The 24,883-nt window shown below is 39.8% G+C and overlaps 1 protein-coding gene across 4 annotated transcripts in view; it reads left to right on the top strand.

The window, feature by feature from the left end:
- Positions 1 to 24,883, top strand: part of UST (uronyl 2-sulfotransferase) — a 151,797-nt gene that overhangs the window by 66,543 nt on the left and 60,371 nt on the right. For all 4 annotated transcript variants that reach the window (XM_064708421.1, XM_064708423.1, XM_064708424.1 and 1 more), the window contains exons 3-4: positions 5,401 to 5,556; positions 12,805 to 12,884. In XM_064708421.1, coding sequence (XP_064564491.1) covers positions 5,401 to 5,556; positions 12,805 to 12,884 — 236 coding nt within the window. The remainder of the gene's footprint in view (positions 1 to 5,400; positions 5,557 to 12,804; positions 12,885 to 24,883) is intronic.

Consider the following 24,883-nt stretch of genomic DNA (forward strand, 5'->3'; position numbering starts at 1 on the left):
ACACAAATCTGTCTTGTGGGACACATCAGGGACCATAGGCTTTGGCAAACACTTCATAGTAACACTTTTCTTTAGTCTTAATAAATTCGAGGACTGTCTACAACCAAGTTTCCTTTTGCTGCTAGTGCTCTGTGCTTATGTTTTCAATTTAGCTTGGTACTTAGGGATGTTGAACCATTAGAGAACACATTTTGACTTAGTCTTCCAAATATGTCATCTGTCTAACAGATGAAATGCATTGTTTGTGGTGATGAGGGAGGAAGTCAACCTTTTTCAATTAAATTAGTTTCTTAATGAGAATGCAACAGAAGAATATTCTGTTTCTTCTTCTGCCTTACTTTCAATGCTTCGCTACAGCTATACGGCATTTAAACTTTGAAAACAAACAAATTTAATTTTTACCTTTTCTTGTGGTTTTCTTCTTTTTTCTTCGGGTATATTTTCAGTGACCCGTAGAGATGACCATGCTGTCTGGTCTGCTTTAGAGTTGATTAATTCAAAAAGCTTGTCTCTGTCTAGCATCACTACACTCTACAGGCGACTGTTTATATAACTGGAACTGTGTGGTTTAGATGGGGAAGAAGGATTCCAGCTATATTTTGTTTACTCCCTTGTTCATCCTTCAGTCGTGTTTTCTGCTGACATAACTTTGTGTTAGCAACTTTTCATTGTGATTGCTTTAAAAGTGAGCAAGTTGATACTTGTTTGAAATGAGATTTTTGAGCAGCAGTTCCTGAACTTAATTTTGGAAGGCTTTCTCTTAGTGGCCTTTGAGTTTGTCATTAAAGACCATGGCAGACTTGTGAAAAACTTCAGTTGAAAAGAGCATCCGATGTATCTAAGAAGATCTCAAAGCTGATGACTGAATTATCTGATCTGTCTTTATGAAATCCACAATGTGAGAACAGATATTCTCTGGAAATCATAGAAGATTAATTAAAAACTAAATGCATGGTGGGTAAAAAAATACTGGAACAATTTGTGTAAGAAAAGCTTCAGGCAGCATGGAAGGATGTGCCTTCTAACATGCCATGTATAATTTTTGAGAACACTGGAGAAAGAAGAGAGGCACTGGAGAGGCAGCTGACAGCTGTCAGTTTTGTAGTTACCGTATGAGTATCATCCTCCTCTCATGAGTCAAATGGGCCATTCCTTTGACCAATTAAGCCATTTTTTAAATTCTTATAATTCTGTCTCAGTTGGACAGGAAAAGAAAATTAAGAGGTTGGACTGGGAGGGTGTAATGCTGTATAAAGATATGCCAGCAAATGTTGCATTGTTTCCACAATCTTATCAGTACTTTGTGTGTTATTGGCCTTACTCACCTGATAAACATGGAGCACTGCCTGACCACAGGGTAATGTCTGCTCAGAAAGGAGAAGCCAGTTCTGGCATCTGCTTCTGGCCCCACTTGTGTGTAAGGACAGGGGTCACTTATTTGCAGGAGATGTGAATAAAGTATCCACTGTACTCCTGAAATGAGTCAGACACTGACACCTGGGCAACTTGTACCTGGACTGGGAGATTTTTGGCAAATGGGCAAAATTGTAATGGATTTGTTTCAGTAAAAGTGGAATAATTTAGGCCTATGATTGAATCCCTACATTGCTGATGCTACAAGTAATTATCCAGCCTAATTTTTTTTTTTATGGTGCAAGGATTTATCTGCAGACAAAGCCCCCACTGAAGATGAAAGACTGGGTTTTTGTCAGGTTATGTCTTGAATGACTCCTTTTCTGAAACTGGCAGACCTCTCTGCAGAGGTACTTGACGGTCATTTTCTGTAATGCAAATTCATTTGGGTCAAACTTGCTTTTTCTTCTTGATTTCATTTCACGGTGGTTATTCTGTAACTGTGAAACAAACAAAAAACCCTGTTTGAACTGACAAGTAAATTGTCATATAACTTTCCAAACTCTTGGAGAGAGCTGTTGTAATTATACTGTGGGTTTTACTTTTTTATGGCTGTAAGTGCTAATTTGTGTAACTCTAAAGTGAATAATATGTTTGAATTGGTTATATCACCTCTGGGCTTTGATAGGGTGCTCAACAAAGTCACTCTGCAATTATTTTGCAGTTGTGTGTATTGTTACATGAATATCAAGTTGACAGAGCATCATCTCAGCAGTTAGTCAGTCTACATGATACCTACTCTTAGGTAATAAGTAATAATAGAATGTAATCCAATTAGCATTTTATAAATGTCCAACTGCTGTTTCTCACAATAGGAGCCTTCTTTCTAAGTGCCTTCTCTGCCACCATCTATTGTATTGTCTGAATGTCTTGTGAGTATCATGAGGGGGAAAAGAAAGCTCCCCTCTGGAGACATTTTCCATTTCTTGCATTTTTAGTTTTGCCTGATACAAACTCATGCTTTTGGAAGTGATATTTCTTCTCAAATAACTTCAAAATTTTCTAAATATGGAAAGCAGATTTGCAGCATCCTGAGGGAACTGGTCACATTAAACAAACACTTGATTGTACACCAGAAGCCTGTGTACTGCATGGCTTTGTGCACTAGACACACCCTGTGGGGCGTCTGGGTGTGATAAGTGCAATGGTGACGTAAAGGGAGGAAACGTGAGCAGAGTTTCAGGAGAGCATCCCAAAAGCCAACCACACTCAGCAGTGCTGCAAGGGAAGCTCTGGTTACCACTCGTGATTGTTCTTCTGGAGTGACCTTTGAGCTGCAGGGCTTATCTTGAATCTTGTCTGATTAGACCTAAGTGCATTCACTGTGTACTGAAACAAGGCATTGATACATTGGTCTCCTTTAAGCTGAAAATAATAGCCCTTTATTTCAGGTTCCTTTATCTGCAGTGAATATTTGCTGTCGTGTCTTTTTGGGGGTGTCCATGGTTTGTGTGCAGAACAGAATTGTGCTACCTAGGAAGGTGTGTTTCAGAAACAAATGCGAGAACTTGGTAACTACTGTCATTTTTCCAAGCTGACAAAGTTGTTTGAGCTTAAAATAGAGAATTTACAAAGGCCTTCTTTAATTTTATCTAGTTTTTAAAGAATTACTTTCATAACATTCACCCAAAGTTACTGGATAATCCAGTCAAGGATTTAATTAGAATTTGAGTGTAATCTGTAAGCAGTAAAATTGTACTTGACTGAAGTACCAATAAAAAAAAAAATTTGCTCACTGTCTTGCCTAGTCCAAACTGCTAGGAAAATCAAAGCAGTTAATAATTATGAAGCATTTAAAAATATTTCCATAACTCTACGAACTCTCATCATTCATCTAATTTCTGGGATGCTAGGCAAACATATAGTATATGTGCTCTTTCCACTTCACTGACACTTGTCAGCATCTACTTATCATGTCTCATGAAGGCTTTCACTTACACAGCAGATTATTCCAAAAGCATATGTCTTAGCAGAGGAGTAATTCCCAACCCACAAGTGATGTGTGGATGGTGCTGCAGGACTGGGACAAGTAGTGATGCTAGTCTTTGTTATGCAAAGAAATGAACCAAAAAGGGGACAATCCAAAATAGGGCTCATGTTCCCTTTCGTTATGGTGTGATAATCAGCATAATAAAACGTGTTCAATTGTTAAACTTTCAGACACCATTAAGAGTAGTTTTGGGAAAGGTTAGCTACAGCTGTAGCACAGGGATGTTAAATTCATCACCCTTGGAGTTTTCTAATAATTGAAGCTGAGATTTTGCATTTCATAAGGCTTCTGAAGGAAAGATTGATAAAGAAATATGGGGACTATGTTCCTCATAGAAAACCTTTTAAAAATGTTACAAAATAGTAAGGTATACTGCACTGTGTGGGGTTTGTATGGGCCTTGAGAGGCCCTTCATTGCTTGCTGAATCAGCAGATGTGACATCCTGCAACTTGGAAAGCTTAACTGAGGCCATGATCGCCCAATACTTACTCCTTCCCAGGGTGATTTGGGGAAAAATGGCCTCCACATTTATGTGCCAGTGCAGGATATCTTAAACATTGCAACCAGTAACAGCAATGTTCATTTGGTCATGAAATGCTCAGAGAGCAAAGTGCCAGTAGGTTCCCACTAAATATAAGGCAATATAGATTTTCTCCTTTTTTTGCTTTGTGTTTGGCAGTTCTCTTTGAAAGTAGTCTGAAGGGTTGCCTGATGAATCATTTTTCCTCCCTGCTGAAGCAGTTCAAATGCAGTGAAGAAGTACTCTGCACTGAGAAGTGCCATATGCCTCATCTGACTGCTTTTATGTTAGAATTCCTTCTGCTGGAGGAACATGACTGCATCAGCAGCAGGAGTAGCTATATGCTGAGACACTGCTGAGACATCACTGTGGCCATTCCTTGTGCTGAACACAGGTTGCCTGGAACCCAGGTGCAGGCCCTGTGTCAGGGTATGTTTTGTGCCATTGTCTTAATAGAAAAATGATCTTTCCTTAAGTGCTGTTTATGCCCCACTGTGGGTGAATTCTGTTAGCCAGCTTAAAGGCTTGGAAACAGTTTCCTCTGGGCCTGTATTATCACATGCTGCTATATGTGCTATACAGCAAATACTTGTCTAGTGTAATAGTGTGACTCCAGAATGCCCTTTGCTGAAATAGCCTATAGACATCATCCAGGAACAAAATAAGGCTGCATCTGACAGAGTGTGAGACACTGAGTTACTTTTTACTTGTTCTGGTTTCCTGGGGAGGAGAGCAGGGTGCAAGAGTTAGTGTGGGCTGGACACCATTCCCAGTGGCCAGGCTGGATGTTGCTGTTCTATTTTGATTTTTAATGAACATTACCTGTACAGAGGTGATCAGACTGTGCCAGTTGGCCTCAGGCCCCCTGTGGCCCTGTGTTTATTATTCTGCACGTAGATCCTTGACCAGTGGCATGATTTGTTCTGAGTCTGTTTGAAAGATTCATGTTTATATTTGAAATTAAAAGGGTTGATTAATTTCAGCTCTGTGCAACTGGTTGTTATTTGGTTTCTTTTGTTTCTTTTTAAACTGAAGTTTTGCAATCCAAGCATTCATTCCTCCTGCATTATGTCAGCTTGACTTCAAGTTCCCAAACTGTAGTGCAAATTCACTCCTTTAAATTCTTTTTACGGGAGATAGTCAACTAAAGATGAGTATTTGCATTGAGATTACAAGCAGTAAGATCTAGATCATTACCAACATAATAATAATAATAGTATTTCTGGAGTAGTTGTCATTCTGTTGCATTTAACTTCATCTCAAGGGGGAAATGTCACCTTGCCACTTCCCTGAGCCATGCTGTTTCTTTTCTGAAGAGCTTCTACCTTCCTAGGGGAAGTGAATGCTTCTGACCTAGGGCCTAGAAATTCTTCTCTATGTGACTGTTGGTTTAAGGTAAAAGCATGTTATTTTGAGAAGTACACAGAAACAAAATGTCAATGTATTGATTCAATTTTTTTCTCAATCTTTGTTTAGGTACTTCCTTTCCCCAGTCAGGTGGTCTACAACAGAGTTGGAAAGTGTGGAAGTCGAACTGTGGTTTTGCTTTTAAGAATTTTATCAGAGAAACATGGATTCAACCTGGTTACATCTGACATACATAACAAAACAAGACTGACCAAAAATGAGCAGGTAAGTTACTCTTGCTTGTCTTAGACCCTGTTTTCTTATTATGTGTATGAAATTGAGAAACAAAGGCACATGTTAGCAGATAATCCTGTTAAAAAGATGCATTGCTACTTTGTCCTGAGTAATCATGCGGAATTCATCGTTCTCTAAGTGACTTCACTTAATAAGAGAAATGGGTGGCAGAGCCAAGAACAGCATGATGTGGCAGCTAACCAGAAAAATTAACTTCCAGTGAGACAGCTCTTGAATTTAATCAGCATAGCAGTTAGACTGCCAGCAAGGCAAGAAAGATCAGTACAGTGAAGTTAAGTGCAAGCAGATCTGGGACATGTATTAATGTATCTGCAGCCATTTATCCTATAACCAGGACACCTTATTCAGACCTAGCTTGGGTCTTAAACAGAGCAGGAGTAAATAATAGCCAAAACGGTCCTTTTTGATGACATTCTTAATTCATTTGTAGTAATCAGTTGCTTCAAAAATTGTTTCCCAGGGTCATGCTAACCCATGTTTCTATAATATGACATGTCCTTGATCCTATCTCAGCTTTTTGCTTATCTGTCTTTTTCATGTTTTTGCACAACCCTCACTGAGGGAAGTGGAAATACCGCATGAAACGTCATAACGCAAACACCCTTTTTCATGTTCCCTTAAAGTTGTAGAAGGATTACTTCTGAAGCTTTGTTTCTGTGACAGATCTGCTTATTTAAATTTTCCTCTCTTCGGGGTACCCACTGTATGTATCACTTCTGTGAGTAGATTGATACAAGTGGTGCAGGAAAACCTCAGACTCCAAGTGCACGTCTGTAGTCGGATGCTGCACACGTTGCCCACTGCTGCTATTTTGAGCTGCTGATCAGGTAAAGGCTGCAATTGCTGCCTGTGTCACTTCTAGAAATAGCAGCCTGCAAACCACAAAAGGATGTGTGCAATGATTAAAATATGGATGTGGGCCTGCCAGTGACATTGTTCTCTGATTGGGGGTCATTTACTTGCAGCCTGTTCATGAGCACAAGTTTGTTATTTTAGACGCAGCAGTTCATTCCAAATGAAAATTTAGGAGCTGATATTGCTCCTTCAGGTCCCATCTTCCTCCCCTTCAAGATGTCCACGGAGTCCCACTGCAGCTGACTGACCTAACACTCCATAAGTCAAGTTCAGCCAGAGATGGGGTCCACGGGCAGGGCTGCCATGCCAGCCCAAAACCAGCTGCTATGCATGGTTGGATGTGGCACACCACAAACAGGCTGTGGAGGGGGACAGTGTCCCCTCACTGCCCTTGCTTGTGGCCAAGGAAATGCCTGCCCTGCATCTGCTGCAGCATTCCCATGTGTATCCTACGGCAGCCCTGTGCAGCCTGGGAAGGTGGTGATATGGTCCTATCAGAAAGGAGTCAAACTATCCCGTGCTACTGAGCCTGTCTGCTTAGTTTTTCTGCTGGGATATGGGATTTCTGTGGGTAGGACTGCTCGGGTTTTGTTTGTATCTTTCATCAATTTTCGTTGCTGATTGAGGGACATACCATAAATCCCAAAAATCTTTCAGGTGTTAATAATCGCCAGCTGTCACTGTGATCAGCTTCTTCCTTTCCGTTCTTTTCTGTCTTTCTCTGGTAGGTGGATTTTCCTTTGTTAAAACATGATACAAGATCACTTCTTCACAGTTTTCCGTGCTCTTCTCCAGCATGTGGAGATTCCAGAGACCCAGACTTACTTTTCATGCAACCAACACACTGACAAATAATTATCTGCCTTATCTTTTGCACTCCCCAAATGGTTAATTTACTAAATGGCAAATCTGCTGGAAGTATTGCTACAGAGCTGATGATTTACTCTATAGATTTCCCTGCCATAATTTGAGTCTCTTTATTTTTATTTATGGTTTATTTCCATAGTTACAAATAGGCTCATAGTTTATTGAGTATTTTAGCTGAAAAGTGCCTTTGATCACCAGAGAACATGCTTAGAGACAGTAACTATTCTGTTGTTCAGGGCATTTTTAGTTTTCTTCTCAATTTTTAAGAGCAGAATATGAAAAAATAAATGATGTTTTCCACCTTTAATGTGGTGTAACAGGAGGAAGTTAAGGCAATGAATGATCTGAGGCTCCAGGCATTGGAACAAGAAAAAAGAAAGCTGGGCTGGGCTTCCAGCATGAGCATGGGCTTCTCACTTGAGATGATATGTCTCTCTTCCTTCTGTCATTTCTGGGTCCTGTGTTTGGTTAAAGCCCTGATCCAGCCAAGACTTTTCTGTAAATATTTAGCTTATGCAGTCTGCCGTTGTTAAATAAAGTTAAGCATGTAGGTGTTTTTAATGGCTGTGGGGATTGCACATAATTGGAATCCATATTCTCATTGCCTTTTCCAGTCTGCTTCCTACTAAGAAATTTTCCCAAATTATGTGTGTCTGCCAGCAATTAGAAGTGCAGCCTTTGAACATCTGTGGGCATAAGGGAGTGAGTTCTGGAAACAGATGTATTAATATATGGCTTGCCATTTGCTGTAATATTTTCAAGTAAATTAAATACAGGAAATAACACATAATATTAACCTAATTGATGTGGCTTTAAAATGTCACTCAAACTGTTGCAAAATGAAGTCTTCCCCTGCCCTGACTTTGTCCTCCATTACCATTTTATTGCATTCAGAGAAGTAAGAATGAGTATGCTTATAGGTATAGAAATGCTAGTCACATACAAGAGTAATTGGTAGTTTATCCTTAAATTGTTTCCTTCTACCACCCATCATTATGGCTGTGCAGCCAACTTTATGTGTAATTCCAGTTCAACGCACTAAAAATCCATCACTAATTTTTCTAAAATGCTTTTAAAGACAGAAAATTGGTCATACCAGCTTGGGGAGGTGAAGAAATTCTTGAAACCATTCCAAGCTTTTGAGAGCTGAAAATGAAGATCTAGGCTCATTCCTGGGAGTTGTGAGTTGTTTATGGAAATGAGTACTGAGATGAAAGTGATATACCAAAATTCTTGTAGGTACTTGTGCCTCCTGAGCCCTACATGCCTTCAGTAGAGACTGAAAGCAGTGGAAGAAAGTAAAGGGCTCACAGGGAAGATAGATACAGAGGGGGTTTTTTTGTCCTTTTTGTGTCAATATTAGTGGAGACCATAGTGTGATACAGCAGACCACATTGCAAAATCCCAGTTGCCTCACCATTATTATATATTTGACCTCAAATTCTCACACTGAAATACAGCATCTTAAAAAAATACAGTAACATTTTGTCTGTTGTTTGGGTGGGATTGTTACCTGGTTATTTCCTTTTGTTCCCAGTAGAATTTACTTACTGCAAACCTCAGACAGCTAAAGTGGGACTTCCCTGAGTGGTTAGCACAGGGACTGGACTAGCCATCTCCAGAAGAGGGAAAGGCGCCCTGTCTCGAAGGCCAGAGTTGAGGTTTTGTGCAGGAACAATGCTGAGACTACAGAAAATCCATCCCATCCAGCCCTCCTGGAGTCACTTCACGGTGCCATCTGCTGGAGCTTTATTTGCAATACAGCACCAACCCATTGCAATACTGCTTGCCCATTGCAAGTTAATTTCAAGAGCAAATTAGTGTATTTTTCAGCTATGTTTCACTGAAGCTGCCTAATTCCTGCAGGAGAGCTCTGGACAGCAGTGAGACAGAGAAATAGCTCTTAATCCCAGCAGGTGCAAGCTCCTTTTGTACTTCTCCAAATATTTCTACAGCTTCTCCCTCCAACCATGGATATGTTCTGACTCATCTCTTCCCTAGCAGTGTTTGCCAGGATTGTTTATATTCTGCTGCTTTTATTTCTTTTCAAACTTAGGATGATATGATCATCTGTACTTGTATGTCATTCTCCTTCATCAGTCATTTCATCCAAAAGCATTTTTTTCTTCAGCCCTCATCCTCTTCTCACTCTTCCTCTCTGTGGGTCGGGTCCTCTACATCTTATTTTCTTTCATACTTGTTTCATCTTAGAGAAACAAACATACAAACAAAAAAAAACAACCAAAACCAACCAACCAAACTTATTCTTCTGAGAGACACTGGAGATTTTTCTTGTTGTTGTGTGGTTTTTTTTTTAACATAATCTTAGAAAGAGGAAGGGCTTACTGTATCCTTCTGAGCAGTACATTTGGGTTGTTAACCTGAAAGCATTTCAGGACAGCATGATGAGAGAGGGAGAGGCCCATGGGAAATATGGCCACAATTTGCATGTGGCCATGAGCCATTACAGTTATATATTTTTCCCTCCTGACATCTGTGTGTCATTTCAGTTGAGCCTTAGTTACCCTTTTGGCAGGGTTTTTAGAAGAATGGATTTTGCTTGTTTGTTCTTCACACTGTAGCTTTATCCACATCTGCTTACAATGCTGCTTAGTTGATCATTAAGTATCTAAATATGAAGGTACTCTAAGTCAAAACAAAATTCTGTTTCTGCTTTAGAGCAAGCTGTTGTCTTTGCTCAAGAGACTGAGTTTGGTAGCAAGAGATCAAAAAAAAAAAAAGCCAGGAGGCAGATGCTGTCCTGCACTGTGTGCATCTTTCCAGCCTTCCTTTGCTCCTGAGGCTGAAGTGTCTGTGCTCGTCCAGCAGCAGGCTCATGTGACACTGACATCAGGTGGAATGGAGTGAGAAATGTGGCAGTGCTGTGATGTGAATCTGCTTCCTGATGGCAAATGGGTGCTAGCCCTGGGGACAGCTGGGAGCCTGGGGAAGCTCAAGTGATGCTTTGCAACACTCACATATACCCCCAGCTACGTTTACCTAGCAGTATTCTACTAGAGCCGCCTCTGTTTTTAGATTTAGTGAGATTACTTTGCATGGGTATAGTATCCTTATATCTCCATATTTATACCCTAGTAAGGTTTTTTTTTTTTCATTTATGCCAAGAGGGAATTACCAAGAGGGGATTAGTGATGACCATAGGGGCACAAACAGAGTTTTTGTACGAGATCAGTAACTTCCTTTTGCTGTCTTCGTTCTTTACTTCATGCAGATAGAACAACACAAGTAAAATGCAAATTATAACATCAGTCTTTATACAGTTCTGAGAATTTCACTTCTCCTGTAACTTGTCTCAGGAAAAAAAGAAAAAAAACAAAGCCAGAAAAAGAATCTGTAGCATGTTGACTATCACAGAATCCAGTTGAGACATCTGATACACAGGCTACAGGGTCTTCTATTGTTTGATTCTGCAAGGTGAATGAAGAATATAATTTTTTGTCAGAGTGAGTTACCATTCTAAAGAAATGTCAATATACTGGTTTGCTAGGAAAGCCTTTGTCTCTTCAGAGCATGAAGAAACAATACTCAGTTCCTTTGTGCTAAGTACTGCAAAGCTTCCTGGGCTTTCTAATTCTGATCTGGACAAGCTTTGCCCTTCAGGTTTATGAATTTCTTGCCCAATGCATTTATATTGTACTGAAGAAGCTGTGCAAAGGCCAGTTTATGCTTGAATCAAGCAGTTCAGACTCCAAATATGACTAGCTGAGGAAGGGATGCTATTCCCTTCCTGAATATTTCTTTAAATTCCTTGTGTTAATTTTTTTTAATTGCACATGTTCTCTCCATATTCTCTTGTTTCTCTTTTCCCTTTTGGTGATCTCATCTTACATTCCATTTCTTTGGATTTTTAGCCTTTTTTAGATGTAACACACCTTGCTATACTTTCTCAAACCTAATATGTTGTGATGTATAAGGTCTGTGCCTCAAACACCCTGATGTGCTCAAACCAGTTGGACAGGAAAAGGTCCATCCTGAGAAGATGGACAAGCTGAACTGCTTGCTTCAGTGGTCATCATACATGTATGTGTATAGAATTGTTGAAGACAGAGGGAAAGTAGAGAAAGTGTTTAGGTGTGTGCACTTTTTTCTGGCAGTTAAATGGCTGTAGCTTATGTTGGCTGAAAGAAGGCAGCAGCGTATGTGCACTGGGAAAAAGCAGAGGATGCAAGTGGAGGATGGATAAAAAGCAATAAGATGTGATGTAAATTACAAAAACCATGGCAAAATACCAGTCCATTGAAACTGGACATTAGAAGGGGAAAAAATTTGGCAACTGCTGTCTCTTAAATGTGGTTTGGTATTTGCTATGGCATGGGCAGAATTTTTTACCATGCTCTTTTTGCTGCTAGTAACTCCACATATGCTAGTTACTTTATTTTGACCACACAACAGGCTGGACTACATATTCTTGCTTATTTTATCTATGTCAACTATAGCATTCCAGTTTTAAGAAATACATTTTTTACTTACTGTCCCCTCACATAGATTAATATGATTCAAATCAGAACATGCAGTTCACAGACTTGCCTCTTTTTTTATCCAGTGTATGAATTGCTTTCTACTACCCAGTTTGCAAAATCAATAAACCTGTCATTTCAAGTGTGTTTTTGTTCAGTGTCCATAACATAGCATGCATTTGAACACAGAACAGAAAATTGGAAATTAAATCTTAGGAAATTAATAAGAAGGAAGCAAAATTAACTGAAACATTGACTTTCTAGCATGATGCTTCACTAGGTGCTTCCATTTTCCCGTAAATCATAGCTGGAGTTCAGCTCACACAAAATAATTATCATATCTATGGTGTTGTTTACATTATTCTATCTTAATGGCCTGAAAACTCAAATTAATTAATTATGTTTTGGAAAAAAATCACATTATGTGAATGGGCCTGAACTAGAATTTAGCATCATCTTTCTCAAAGTGCCCATTCAGTTTGTAGTCCTAATTTGTTGTAATAGTAAAAGAAATTGCAAGTCCTGATTTCTATATTTAAACAAGCAAATCAATTGGTGTCTTGACTGTGTTGGCAGTGTTTATTGTTACACAAAAATGACCATTGGTTCAGCTCCTGCTTTCTGTTACAGACATTTTGCATTTTTGGCATTGGGGTGAATAGAGCTAGTGTCTTCAGAGGGTAGCTGCCATTTGGAAGGCTCTTGCAGATTTAGACAGTTTAGATTTTTCCTTTAGTTTATGCCTTTGTTTAGACTGATTCCCGTTTCTGGAAGTATTTTGGAAGTACATAAGCTCCATGGTAGCAGAATGGTGTCTGCAGCTCAACCTTTCTTGCTTAGACATAAAATATTCATCATGCTCTCTTGATGACTGTGTTTGGGAGGGATAGTGGGGAAGGAGGTCCTGAGCAGTTCAGACTTGAAAATTATATCATCATCTGTTGTTTGAAAGTTTTATGTTTGTCTCAAATTGTGCATTGATGTAACGTGGAAAATTTGATTTGTTAATTCTTTTTAGATGGAATTGATTAAAAACATAAGCACTGCTGAGCAGCCCTATTTATTCACTAGACATGTTCATTTCCTCAACTTCTCAAGGTAAGGCATTTTTTGGTGAAAAATCTTTTTAGTTGATTTCTATTAATTTTTTTTTATTGTAATGCATAAAACTTTCCCCTTCTTTTACTCATAAACAATACAGTGAACTTTTTTCCTTCCTTCTAGCACTAGAATTCACATTCTGAAGTTGTTGGGATTTTCCCCCCACTCTCACTTTTCTGTAGCATAATTATGTACAGTATGTTTGTTAAAAGCCAGAATGCTATTATATGTTTTTGCCTCTTAAAATGATTGTGATTTATAATGTTTCCAGTCAAAATGCAAGGGATGGTAACTTAGGACTTTAAACTGTGCACTTGTGTTTTAAAAGTGGCAGAACACTTCTGTTAACATTCATCTGTGTATAGCCAGACACTAAAAGGGGATCTAAATCTGCACTGAGTTCATTAATTTTGTGCCTGGAATAACTCTTTACCAATATAACCAATTTAATTTAGTTCTGACAAAATAGTCCCCATTCCACAGGCTATGGAAGTATTTTTAAACCATGCAAACAGATTACACTCTGTATCATGGGAGTGCTGGTTCTTCTGGCAGATATTTAAAAGTATGCAGCAAGACTCTAGAGACTTTTATAGCACGGAATGTGAGGAAGATTGAATTTGGATGAAACTTCTAAGGAATTTTTGGAAGGACTTGAATGAGTGATGCCAGTTAGCATTTAGCCAGGATGCAGAGGTTAAAGCTGACTGCAGATGCTTATTGCCCGGGCTGTAAATTTAATCTGGAAATTATTTTCAGGAACCATGCTATCTGTGCCACCAGATTGGATTCCTTGCATTTGGGTTTTTTAAATTCTTTAGAATTATGATTGTACTGCAGATCTTTGCCAAAGCCTGCTTAATTACAGGGCATTTTGTTTGCATGGTAATTAATGTGAGTGCATGGCTTCAGGCTTCTGTAGACAGTGTAGTAAGAAATTATAAAATTGGGGGCAGGATGTGTTTATTTTTGTTTTCTTGGAAAATAAAATATTTTGAGCAATTGGGAATTGATATTGAACTTAACTATGGGCATGATTTTTTATATGCAAACAAGAGGAGTTAAACAAAATTTTGATCTTCTGTGTTCTCTCTTCTGATTCCTTGAGAGTTCCATTTCTAATGTATTATCTTTAAAAAATAAAAACCATTAGGACTTCACACTTTTAATAAATGATCTCTTTCCTCTTCCAAACTGCAAGATCAAAACAGTAGCCATATGTGAGGGTCAAAGGGATGTTTCCTGATCAGACTGATTTTACAGAGATGGTATTCAGCATCAGGTAGAAGAGAAAAAGATCAACAGTCTTAACCTCTTGCTCCTCCCTAGGGATCCCATTCTCTGTACCTATGGTACATCCCTGCCACTAAGGTACCACATTTCTTCTGTAGTGTATACATTATGTATCTACAATGTATTTACCTTTTTCTTACAATATAAATCGGCAAAAATATAAAACAGTTACGCAAGATGTATAAAACTATTTGTAGCTTCTCTTTTGGCTCTTGTTGCAAACCTGAAGACCTTTGGGGTTTTTTTTGAGAGTAGTGAAAAGGCTGATGAGTCTTCTAAATCAGACAGCATTGAATTGCAGCAGTATTGCATAGTAGTGTTCAGCATTTCTTAGTGTTTTCTGATAAATGAAACATTTTTCGTTTCAAAGTTTATTAGCAGTGTAATACTTAAGAGTGAAGTGGCATGTTTTATATTTTCTTGGCTATTTAATTCTAGGGTGGGTTTTTTGTAACAGATTTCTTTAGGAAATGGATTGTCAAATACTGCATTTACAGAAATTTCAGGATGTGATTTAAATACACATTTTAAATGTTACAATATTATGAAAGTGCTCTAGTTTTGCTTGATTTCTTTACAATATTTCTTTATAGAAACCTTCCTACCTGTAGTGGTTAGCTGGAGTCAGATTGTCTATGGAATACTTTTCTTCCTATTTGCCCCAGCTTTTCTGCCAGCTCAACATAAAAGTCATACAAAACTCCTCATCCTCCTAGAAGAACGGGGCTCAGAATATTGATGTGGTGTTTTCTGGGTGACAGCTGAAGTCCTCAGACAACAGCTTGGCATGAGCAGCCAGCACAGTGGGGAGCAGGGCAGATGCACAGGGATGGGTTGGGGACAACAGCTGACTCCTGACTGCAGGTTTAGGGCAGGTCTAAATCCATGAAAGGCTCAGCTTGAAGATTAAAGAACCCTATTTTGGTGAAACTTCATGCTCCATTCCAGGAAAAGGCATGAGACTTCCTACGTGCCATTGCAGCAGAGCCATTACTGGATTCTGTGAATTTTTGTAGGAGCAGCCTTTTTGGACATCAGTTCAGTGACTCACTTCTCTTGTTTGGCATTTTATACCTTTGAAACCAAGTTTTTGTTCACAGAAAAGAAACAATTTATTCTCCTTCCTCCTGCATATATTGAGCTGGCAAACAGGTAGGAGTTAGAAGGCATGTTACTTTGCTACTCTTTTGGTTGGTCACATTAGAAACAAAAGAAGTCTCTTCTGCTTGCCTTGCACCTCTCTGCTTGAGTGTTTTCAAGATGTGTAGGGTTTGCATTAAGCCATTTAGAGCATATCACCAAGGTACTAGAGAAGCAGAGAAAATATAAACAGAGTCGTGAAAAATGTGAATCTGATTTGCTTTGTCTTAAAATAGAGATGTAGAGTTATTTAAGGTAGAAAAGATCCTTAAGATCAAGTCCAGTTGTTAACACAGGACTGCCAAATCTGCCACTAAGCCATGTCCCTGTGTGCCACATCTACATGTCTTTTAAACACTTCCAGGGATGTGGACTCAATCACTCCCCCAGACAGCTTGTCCCAATGCCTGACAACCTATTCCACAAAAAAAATTTCTGAACATCCAGTCTAAATCTCCCCAGTGCAACTTGAGGCTGTTTCCTCTTGCCTGGTCACTTGTTCCTTGGCAGAAGAGATCAATCCCCACTTGGCTACAAACCTCCTTTCAGATAGTTGTAGAGAGCAGTAAGATTTTCCATGAACCTCCTTTTCTCCCAGCTCTCTCAGCAATTTCTCATATGAATTATTGTCTAGACCCTTTACCAGCTCTGTTGCCCTTCTCTGGACACACTCCAGCACCTCAGTGTCCTTCTTGTAGTGAGGGGGCCCAAAACTGAGCTGAGGTGTGGCCACACCTGTGCTGGATAGAGGGGGAGATCAGAGCTGGCCACACTGTTGCTGATCCAGGCCAGGATGCCGCTGGCCTTGGCCACCTGGGCACACACTGGCTCATGTTTGGCAGCTGCTGACCAGCACCCCCAGGTCCTTTTCTACCAAGCAGCTTTCCAGCCACTCTGCCCCCAGCCTGTAGTGCTGCTTGGGGTTGTTGTGACCCAGGTGCAGGACCCAGCACCGGGCCTTGTTGAGCCTTATACAATTGCCCATCAATCCAGGCTGCCCAGAGCCCTCTGCAGAGCCTTCCTACCCTCCATCAGATCAACACTCCTGCCCAACTTGGTGTTGTCTGAAGGTGCACTTGATCCCCTCATCCAGATCATTGGTAAAGCTGGTAACCAGAAGCTGTTAAACAGAACTGGTCCATCCTGAGCCCTGGGTAACACCCCCTGTGACTGTCTGCCAGCTGGATGTAACTCCATTCGCCACCATTCCTGGCTCAGCTGTCCAGTTCTTCACCCAGCAAATTCTGCACCCATCCAAGCTATGAGCACCAGTTTGTCCTGGAGGGTGCTGGAGGAAGCTGTCACAGGCTTTGCTGAAGTCCAGGCAGACAACATCCACAGCCTTGCCCCCATCCACTGAGCAGGTCACCTTGGAGGAGGAGGTCAGCTTGGCTAAGCAGAACCTGCTTTTCACAAACCCAGGGTGGCTGGACCTGGTCCCCTGGTTGTCGTGCATGTGCCCTGTGATGGCACACAGGATCATCTGTTCTACAGCCTTCCCTGGCCCTGATGTCAATCAGGCTGAGAGGCCTGTGCTTCCCTGGAGTCTCCATCCAGCCCTTCTTATAGACGGGCTCGCGTTTGCTGACTTCCAGTAACAGGGACCTCCCCACTTATCCAGTACTGTTGGTGAGTGATGCAAAGTGGCTCAGTAAGCACTCCTGCCATCTCCTTCTGTACCCTGGGGTGGATCCCATCTGGCCCAGTAGACCTGTGTGTAGCTAACTGGTGTAACTGCTCACTGACTGTTTCCTCTTGTATTAAGAGGACTTCTTTCTGCTCCCTGTCTTCCAACTTGGGGCTGGATACCCCAAAAATAACTAGTCTTTTATTAAAGCCTGAGGCAAAGAAAGCATTAAATACCTTAGCTTTTTCCTCATCCTTGTTGGTGCTTCTCAGCTTCCCAAACAGTAGTAAAACAAACTTGTTGGTTTTTTTTGAATTGCTGATGTGAATAGCAGCAGTGACAAATCAGTAATTTTCTGCCTTTGTGCCCTGTACCTGCTTATAAACCTGTCAGCACTTAAAGCTCTCTGATTATTCAGACAAGCATTTACTTATGATTGTTTCCAAGTGAAAACAAGCAAAAAAAAAAAGAAAAAAAAGGCTATATCTTCTTTCCAGAATAAATCTCTAGTGGAAGTGAGCTAAGCCTTCAGTGATGAGTTTGAGTACATGCGTGTTTCTGAAGCCCCATTAGTTTTGCTGAACAAAGTTCTAAAACCTTGAAAATCTCATCCTGACCTGAATGCTTGCCAAGGCCATTTTCCTGTCGTTCTTGAACAGTTTTTAAAGAGTGCCTGTTGGTTCAGCTGAGTAAATTAATCTCCCTTTACTGCATCTTCATCTTCTGATTCAGTACTATCTTTTCTCAATCCAAAGTAGTGTGAAGAGGCAGACAAAAGGTAAATATTAAAAGGAGACATGAAAGCAAAAATTTTTCCAGCTTCAAACAGAAGATAAAAAACTGTCTTGTTCTTCTTTCATGTTAGTGAATTTCTACATAGCCCTTGTCACAGAGAAAGCTTTTATTCAAAGTGTTTTGCAGCTTCTGTTCTCAGTCTGTCCAGTGCAGTGATGGTTAGCTTCAGAAGATGATGCCATGCTTCTGGAGGGTGGCTACTCGACCCAGTTCATTTCAGGACTGTTTCTTTTGTAGAAAGTGGTGCTGGTTGTTTGTGGATTTGGGGATGTTTATTGTCTTTTTCTGACTTGAAGTTTATATATTAATATTACTGGTAAAAACATCCAAAGTGTTAATCAGGAGCAAATATTAAATAATGTCTCTAAGGAGGTAAAGATTTATGTGTTGATATATTTGCTGAGATTCCAGGTGTTGCTGGTAGATCCAGGGAGTACAGTGTGGAAGTGCAGAAGCTGTGAAGAAGCAGAATAACCTGCAGAGAGATAAAAAGCTGTTTCAGAATAGCTGCAGTTTGTTCACTGTGCATTACCATGAGTGCCTGTTGTCATCTACTTAGTCCAAGGAAAAAATATTCAGGAAGAGGCTTCAAATTCGTGGAAAAGCCCCCCTTGATTTCTCAGTAATCTGCTGAATTAACTGTAACAGTCACTGGGCAGTGACTCAAGACACTTGGAGAGTGCTCCAAGTGTCACAGATTTCAGAGAAGCAGGAAGAATGTTTGCAGGAATGCAGAGGCGGGTGGCAAGGCCATGGTTTTGGGTAAGGATGAGTCAGGGATGTGGAGAATTGCACAACATCTCTTTTGGTCAGGGGAAAGGCAGCATGTCCCTCTCCAACATCAAACTCTTCTCTTCAGGGCATGCACTTACAGAGCCCAGTTTGGGCAGAGCAGGGAGCTTGGGCATTCTTTCCTGTCTTGGGGTAAGTGAATGGTGCAGCTGAGTGTGTAAAAATCTAATGACATGCCTTTGTCAGTGGCTGGTGGGTTTTGCTTGAAGGCTGGCTGATCAGGGCAGGGTGAAGTCAGAGAAAGGAGAAGCATTAAAACAACCACCCAGAAAGTGAGACAGACTTTTTCATGTCTCTCTGGAGCTATGAATTCTTTGCTTTCTGCAGTAGCTATGGGCCACTGAGAGATAAAGCACCAATTCTACTTAATTTTACAGTTTAATTAGCCCTTATAATTCAGTTCAGTATATCTTACTTGTTCAGAGTCAGGATGAATTATCACCCAGCACTGCTGTGCCAGGAGTCATCCTTTCTGTGCTGTCAGGCTGCTGCCCTCTTCTTCCTTTCAGCTGCAGTTTTTGATATCTTAAGTGTGTATTTAGCATGTGTGCATGTGCTTAAGGGAGGGGACAACACTTCACTTTCGACATAAGTTTCTAAAGAAATGAAATCCATGCAGCAGTTTCAGGTGTCCTGCCTGTCTTTCCATCCTCTCTCCTCCTGAACTGCTAAATAAGTTCTCAACATGTTGGCCACTTTGAAACCACATTGAGTAGGTCACTAGACTTCTGAGACAGCCACACTGCAGGTACATCTGCTGAAGGCAAAGCCATGCAGAACAGAGCTGGTGGGCTTTGTGCTGGGCCACAGCCAGCAGTCACCTCCCTGTGCCCTGCTTGGATGCCAGGCCCTGCTCTGTTGTGTCCTTGCTCGATGTGAGAGCTGTGGGGAGGCAGGTTTGGGGGAGGAGAGAAAGGTCTGTAGGTCTTCTTCTTGGGAACGAGCTTGCCTTTAGTCCCTAGAATCCACATAAGAAATATTTCCAGTTTTCTGTTTTTCATTAGCAGGGTTCATGTGTAAAGTTCTTGTTTTTCTTGAAACAAGCCTTTTTTGGTAGACAGTCTGTATCAACATTGTTGAGAATTTTTTTTATTACTTTTTTGCACAGATTAAATGGCCAACACTAACTAATAAAAATGAGTAAATTGAGCTGCTGTAGCAGCCAGACAGTGTCACATGCAGCAGTGCTGGTCAGGTTGTCAATTTTCCTTCAACTCTGACCTGAATTCTGACCTATGGGTAGCAATAAATCACATGCTATGTGAAGGCAGGGATGGAGAGAGAAATTCTGGATAAGCCCAAAACAAAACTTGATTTCTGAATGTCGCTGAGCTTTTTTTGTTAGTCATTGTTAGTGTTTTTTCTCATTCAGAAGCAGCTTTAAAAATTGTGTTTTAACACAGCACTTTGATATTACACCATTCTCTTGTTCTTGCAAAATGTGTCTATAGCTAACAAACAAAAAGGAGGTAAATCTGGATGAATTAACTATATCATGTGAATAAGCTTCGTGTTTGAAAGCTGAAGCACGCTCTGTGCTGCAGCTTGTGTTTGGAAGCCTTGCATGTTAGTTTGTTGATAATTTGGAAGGGCTGGATGATACATTTACAGTATTTTTTTTTTGACAAATAAGCATCTTGCTTTGCAATGACTTAAACTAAGTATGTATGTCTTCGGTCCGTTGATTTGGAAATAGAATTTCCCTTTTTTCTAGACTGACTGGAGGTCAGTAAAACCAGAGTGATTCTGTGGTGCTGTTTTCATTGTCTTAGAGTCATGCAATTCTGGTCACAACACCCAGATTTTTTAGTAATTTGAGGAATATTGTTTCTTCTTTTCTTTGGAACAAGTAGTGCCACACAGTGTGTTCATGTTTTGTAGAACATGTCTGTTATGTCTGTTAACCACGCTCCACTAGCATTTGAAAGGAGGGTGTTGAGCAAATGCATGGACCTGGCATAACAAGATGCTAAATGTTCAGGACCCTTTGAGTAAATTCAGGTATACTTTGTACAAAGAGCAGTGGTTGGGTCAGCTTGCATCACTGACTTTTTACAGCTGTGGGAGGGATTGGGCTCTTTGAATGCCTTCTTGAATCAACATCTTGAAACAATGATTGCAGCCTAAGATTATCTATTAAAGTAATTTTATGTTGTGGGATTTTTTTCTCCTTTAAAAAAAAAAAAATACACACTTAGGAAAATGTCATTAAAAATATGGTAGCAAAAAAAAAAAGTTACCCTCTGGGCAAGCTGTTAAAAGTAGGGAAATGTCAGCTAAACTCAAGCATGGCCTTAACACTGTGTCTTTATGTGTGTTCTTTATAATCTGTACTTTTTGCTAACACATCATGAAACACTTTCTACCATCATGTGAGGTCTGCCTTGTAAAGTACACATTTCATGAATGGCCACATGGTGCTGTAATCCCTCCTACATATTTTTTTTTCCTTTTTTATACTACCTTTTTTTAATTATGTGAGTGTGTAATGATGCTTTTTAACTGTGGCTTGATGGAAGGTTAAGCACAAATCTCATGTGCAGCTTGACCTTTATGTGATCTAAGCAGGGTTTTTTGGGGGTTTATTTTTTTTTTTTAAAGCATTGCTTTCTGGTGAATTTTTCCACACATTTTAAGCTAATTTAATTTAGAATTTATTCCCCTAGCTTTCCTGTGTTCTTTGCATAATACACTTTTTATCTTTCATTCAGTTCATAATATGATATGTTCAGAATAGAGATTGTTGCTTGAAATCTAGTTACTGAAGGTGGGGTCAGGCATGTCTCCTCAATTATCCTGTTTTTACTGTTTTCAGCTTCCATGCTTACAGTCACACTGCAGATTATCAGTTTTGGGAGTAACTTGATTTAAGAAAGATGATAATTAATCCACAGGGGACCAAAAGAGAATACGAAGAATGAACAGAGATTTTAAAAATTTACCTAAAATCACAGGAAAAGAAAAACAAATAGAGAAGACAGGGAAAGAGAGGACTGTTATAACACTTCTGATTTTTTCATTTTTAAGTTTAAAAGAATCTGCAGAGAAAAAGGGGCTATGCAGTTCTTAATGAATAATAATAACACAAGTGGTGGACTGAAATTACTATTGAGTTCTAGATCAGACATTTAGAAGAAGGTTAGAACAACAAGGGCAGCAAAGCAATAGAATAGATTATACTTCAGGATTTTGAAGCTGGTAGTGGCAGTTGCATAGCTGATCCTGCCTTCAGAAAAAAAGATGGACAGTGACAGTTCTGAATAATTTTGAAGCTTTTTTACCCTTGATGAATAAGTTTAAACCTGAAGCTTCCATCTTTCAGAAAGGAAATGGAAGTCTTGATCACCAGTAAATAGAGATCTGCTAGAGATTCTAAATCACCAGTAATAGAGAATCTGCTGCACTTGATAAATTCTTTCAATAGTGAACTGTTCTCTCAGATAATAAATTGAGTTATTTTTCCTCCTAATTTTTCAGAGAAGTTAAGTTGATTCCTTTTCCTTGGATCTCAGAGTCCATTTGTCCACTATGTAAAGACTCATCAAATTTTTCCCCTGTGTGCTTATGTATAATTTCTTACACACTGTCATGCAGTCATCTCTCAGGCTTCTCTGTATTTTTTCCTTCTCATTCTCTTTGCAAGCTGGAGGCTTTAAATTTTTTTCATTACTTTTGTGATGCTGTATGAACTTTGTTCATGTTTTTCTGAAAATGGACTCTGTGAATGGTCACGAGTCTGTGTCAGGCCATTACTCCTCTCTCCTCCTGCTTCTCAGTAAAAGGGAAACTAGGATTATTATTGTGGCCTGTAAGTTTTCCCACACTGCTGATAATATGTGGAAGTATGCATATCCTTGCCAGAACTACTCCTTCCCTGTGAATATGCTCTGCTTCAGGTTCTAGATGCTTTGGGTTTCATTGCTGTACTACAGTGCAAAATATTTTCTTAGGCCTTTCTTGCCTGGTGGCTCAAGTGGCTCTTTACCAGCAAACCACTCCCTTCATTATTCCCTCCTTTTGCAGCTTTGTTTTCTGAAAATATTATCACTTTGCATGTAGCTTCTGAATCACAGGTTATCACATTAAACTGTGTAGGTTCAAAGCCTCAAGCAGAGTGGCATCCACAATCCCTCTCTGACAGCAGATTTTCACATCTGTGACAGGGCAGTCATGTTACAGCTTTCACTTACATTGATTTTTATATTCTATACATTGCATACATGATATGTACTGCTGAGTTACAATGATCTATTTTTTTTGTTATGCGCAGTTTACTGTATTTCAGTTTGCATGTGGACACTCCTGACATTGACTTGCTCTCTGCAACAGCCATTTCCATGGGATGGCTAGAGTCACCCATGCTTCCCTTGATAAATGCGTTCATACAGGAAGATGAATATGCAATGCTGAGTACATTGCAGCATCCTTTGCATAATAACCTTCCTAAGAAGTTGAGCCCCAAGATTTTATTCTAATGTAACTACCTCAGCCAAATCTGTGGTCTCATCCAATTTTGAAAATGCATCTTTTCTACCTATCATGTTTGTTGGTTTAATACTTTCCAAAGAGCTGTATCAGCTATTCTACTATTTGCAGGAAATTTATTGTAATACTTTGTAATTAGTTTTCCTATTCTTCTGTGCAAATACATAACATTTGCATCTCTGAATTACAGTGAAACATTAATCAGAGTTCCAGAGAAATCCTGAGCCAGACCTCTGGAAGAAAGTCTTAAATACAGGGTATCTGGAATTAGGTGATTTCAATTAATGTGGAGTTTAGCTGCTGTTAGTCTTTTATGGAGAGTTAGTGTTTATTCTTTTACTTGTTTCCAGCTGTAACTTTGCATTACATAAATGAAAACATAATTAGTATTTCCTTTACTTTACTTGGGACCCATGCAGGACACTTATCTGTGTTGGTGCTGTTCATTGTGAATTTATATATTAAACTTCTCTGATATCCTCAGCAGAATGAAAAATATAGGGTAGAAAGAAGACCCTAATTGTTTAGCATGCATAAATGACTGACAAAATACAGCCTAAAATGTTTTGGTAGATTTACAGGATAGTGAAGTAGAGAAATACAAGACTTTACAGTGTTATCTTTTAGCCATTCGCTGGTCTGAGGCAGCTTACTAAACAATTCCTAAAGGACTCTGTTGTAATTTTACAGTGACCCAGACACATCACTTCAGAAACTGAAATTTCTATTATTGAAATCTCAGGTCCAGAAAGGGTGATTGATGAGGAGTGTGCACTATTTTACTGTTAACTTTGAACCACTGGGCATTTTGAATCCCTGCACACACCTCTCATTGAAGGACAGGCCAGTCAAAGATAAAGTTTTGAAATTAAAATACTTGTTTCATAGAATCATAAATTTGTTAAGGTTGGAAAAGACTGCTGAGGTCATCAAGTCCAACTGTTAACTACACTGCCAAGTCCACCACTAAGCCACGTCCCTGAGTGCTGCACCTACATGTTTTTTGAAAGCTTCCAAGGATGACAATTACATCACCTGTCTGCATTGCTTGTTTTGTGTCTGGGATAAATTAGAGAGCGATAACAAAAAACCAGACTGGCATAACTTTAAGTTCAGCTTGCTGGGGAGAGGCAGCCTCATTAGTACTCGGCAAGAAAGGAAAAAGGCCTCATGAAGCCAAAGTTTTACATGAAGTCTGCTCTAGATAGTCCTTATACCAGTTCAGCTGTGCCAGCCTGTACTGTTATGACTGAAATAACCGTGTAGGTGACATAGGTGCATCAGTAGAGAAATGCCCTATACAAACTCCACCAATTCTAAAGAAAAGGTTGAGAGCATGACCACAGCATGAGGGTGAAGGCTGCAAGAGAGGCGCTACAGACAAGAGCAGAAAGATAAACTCTTGATTATGGAGGCTGGCAGTACCTCAGCCCATTCCTCTTTGCATCTCATCCCTTGGGAGGACCACTGGAGCATCCCAGAAGTGTCTGGTGTTTGTGTGGAGAGAATTGCTTTGCCACAAGTTCATGCTGATGCAAGATGTTATGAAAACTAGTATTTCAAAATAACTTTTTCAGAAGATATAAACATTGGGGTAACTGCATCTTATTTGAGCCCTAGAAAGGTGAAGGTTCTATGTTAGTGCTTTTACATGACCTCCCTGTGAAGCTGTGCTGCAGGGCAGGTAATGGAGCTCTAACATAATTGCTGAGTAAAGATGGCTGGGCAATTGTACTCTCAGCACGTGATTCTTACTTGTATGGTGCTGAAAAAGGAAATTGTGCTTCCTTTATAAGAAGGAAACAACATGCCTGTTCCTATTAATTTTATGTGGCTGTTGGTTCTTCTTTGCTTCCATTATACT

Source organism: Zonotrichia leucophrys, chromosome 3, assembly GCF_028769735.1.
Source record: "Zonotrichia leucophrys gambelii isolate GWCS_2022_RI chromosome 3, RI_Zleu_2.0, whole genome shotgun sequence".
Classification (NCBI taxonomy): Eukaryota; Metazoa; Chordata; class Aves; order Passeriformes; family Passerellidae; genus Zonotrichia; species Zonotrichia leucophrys.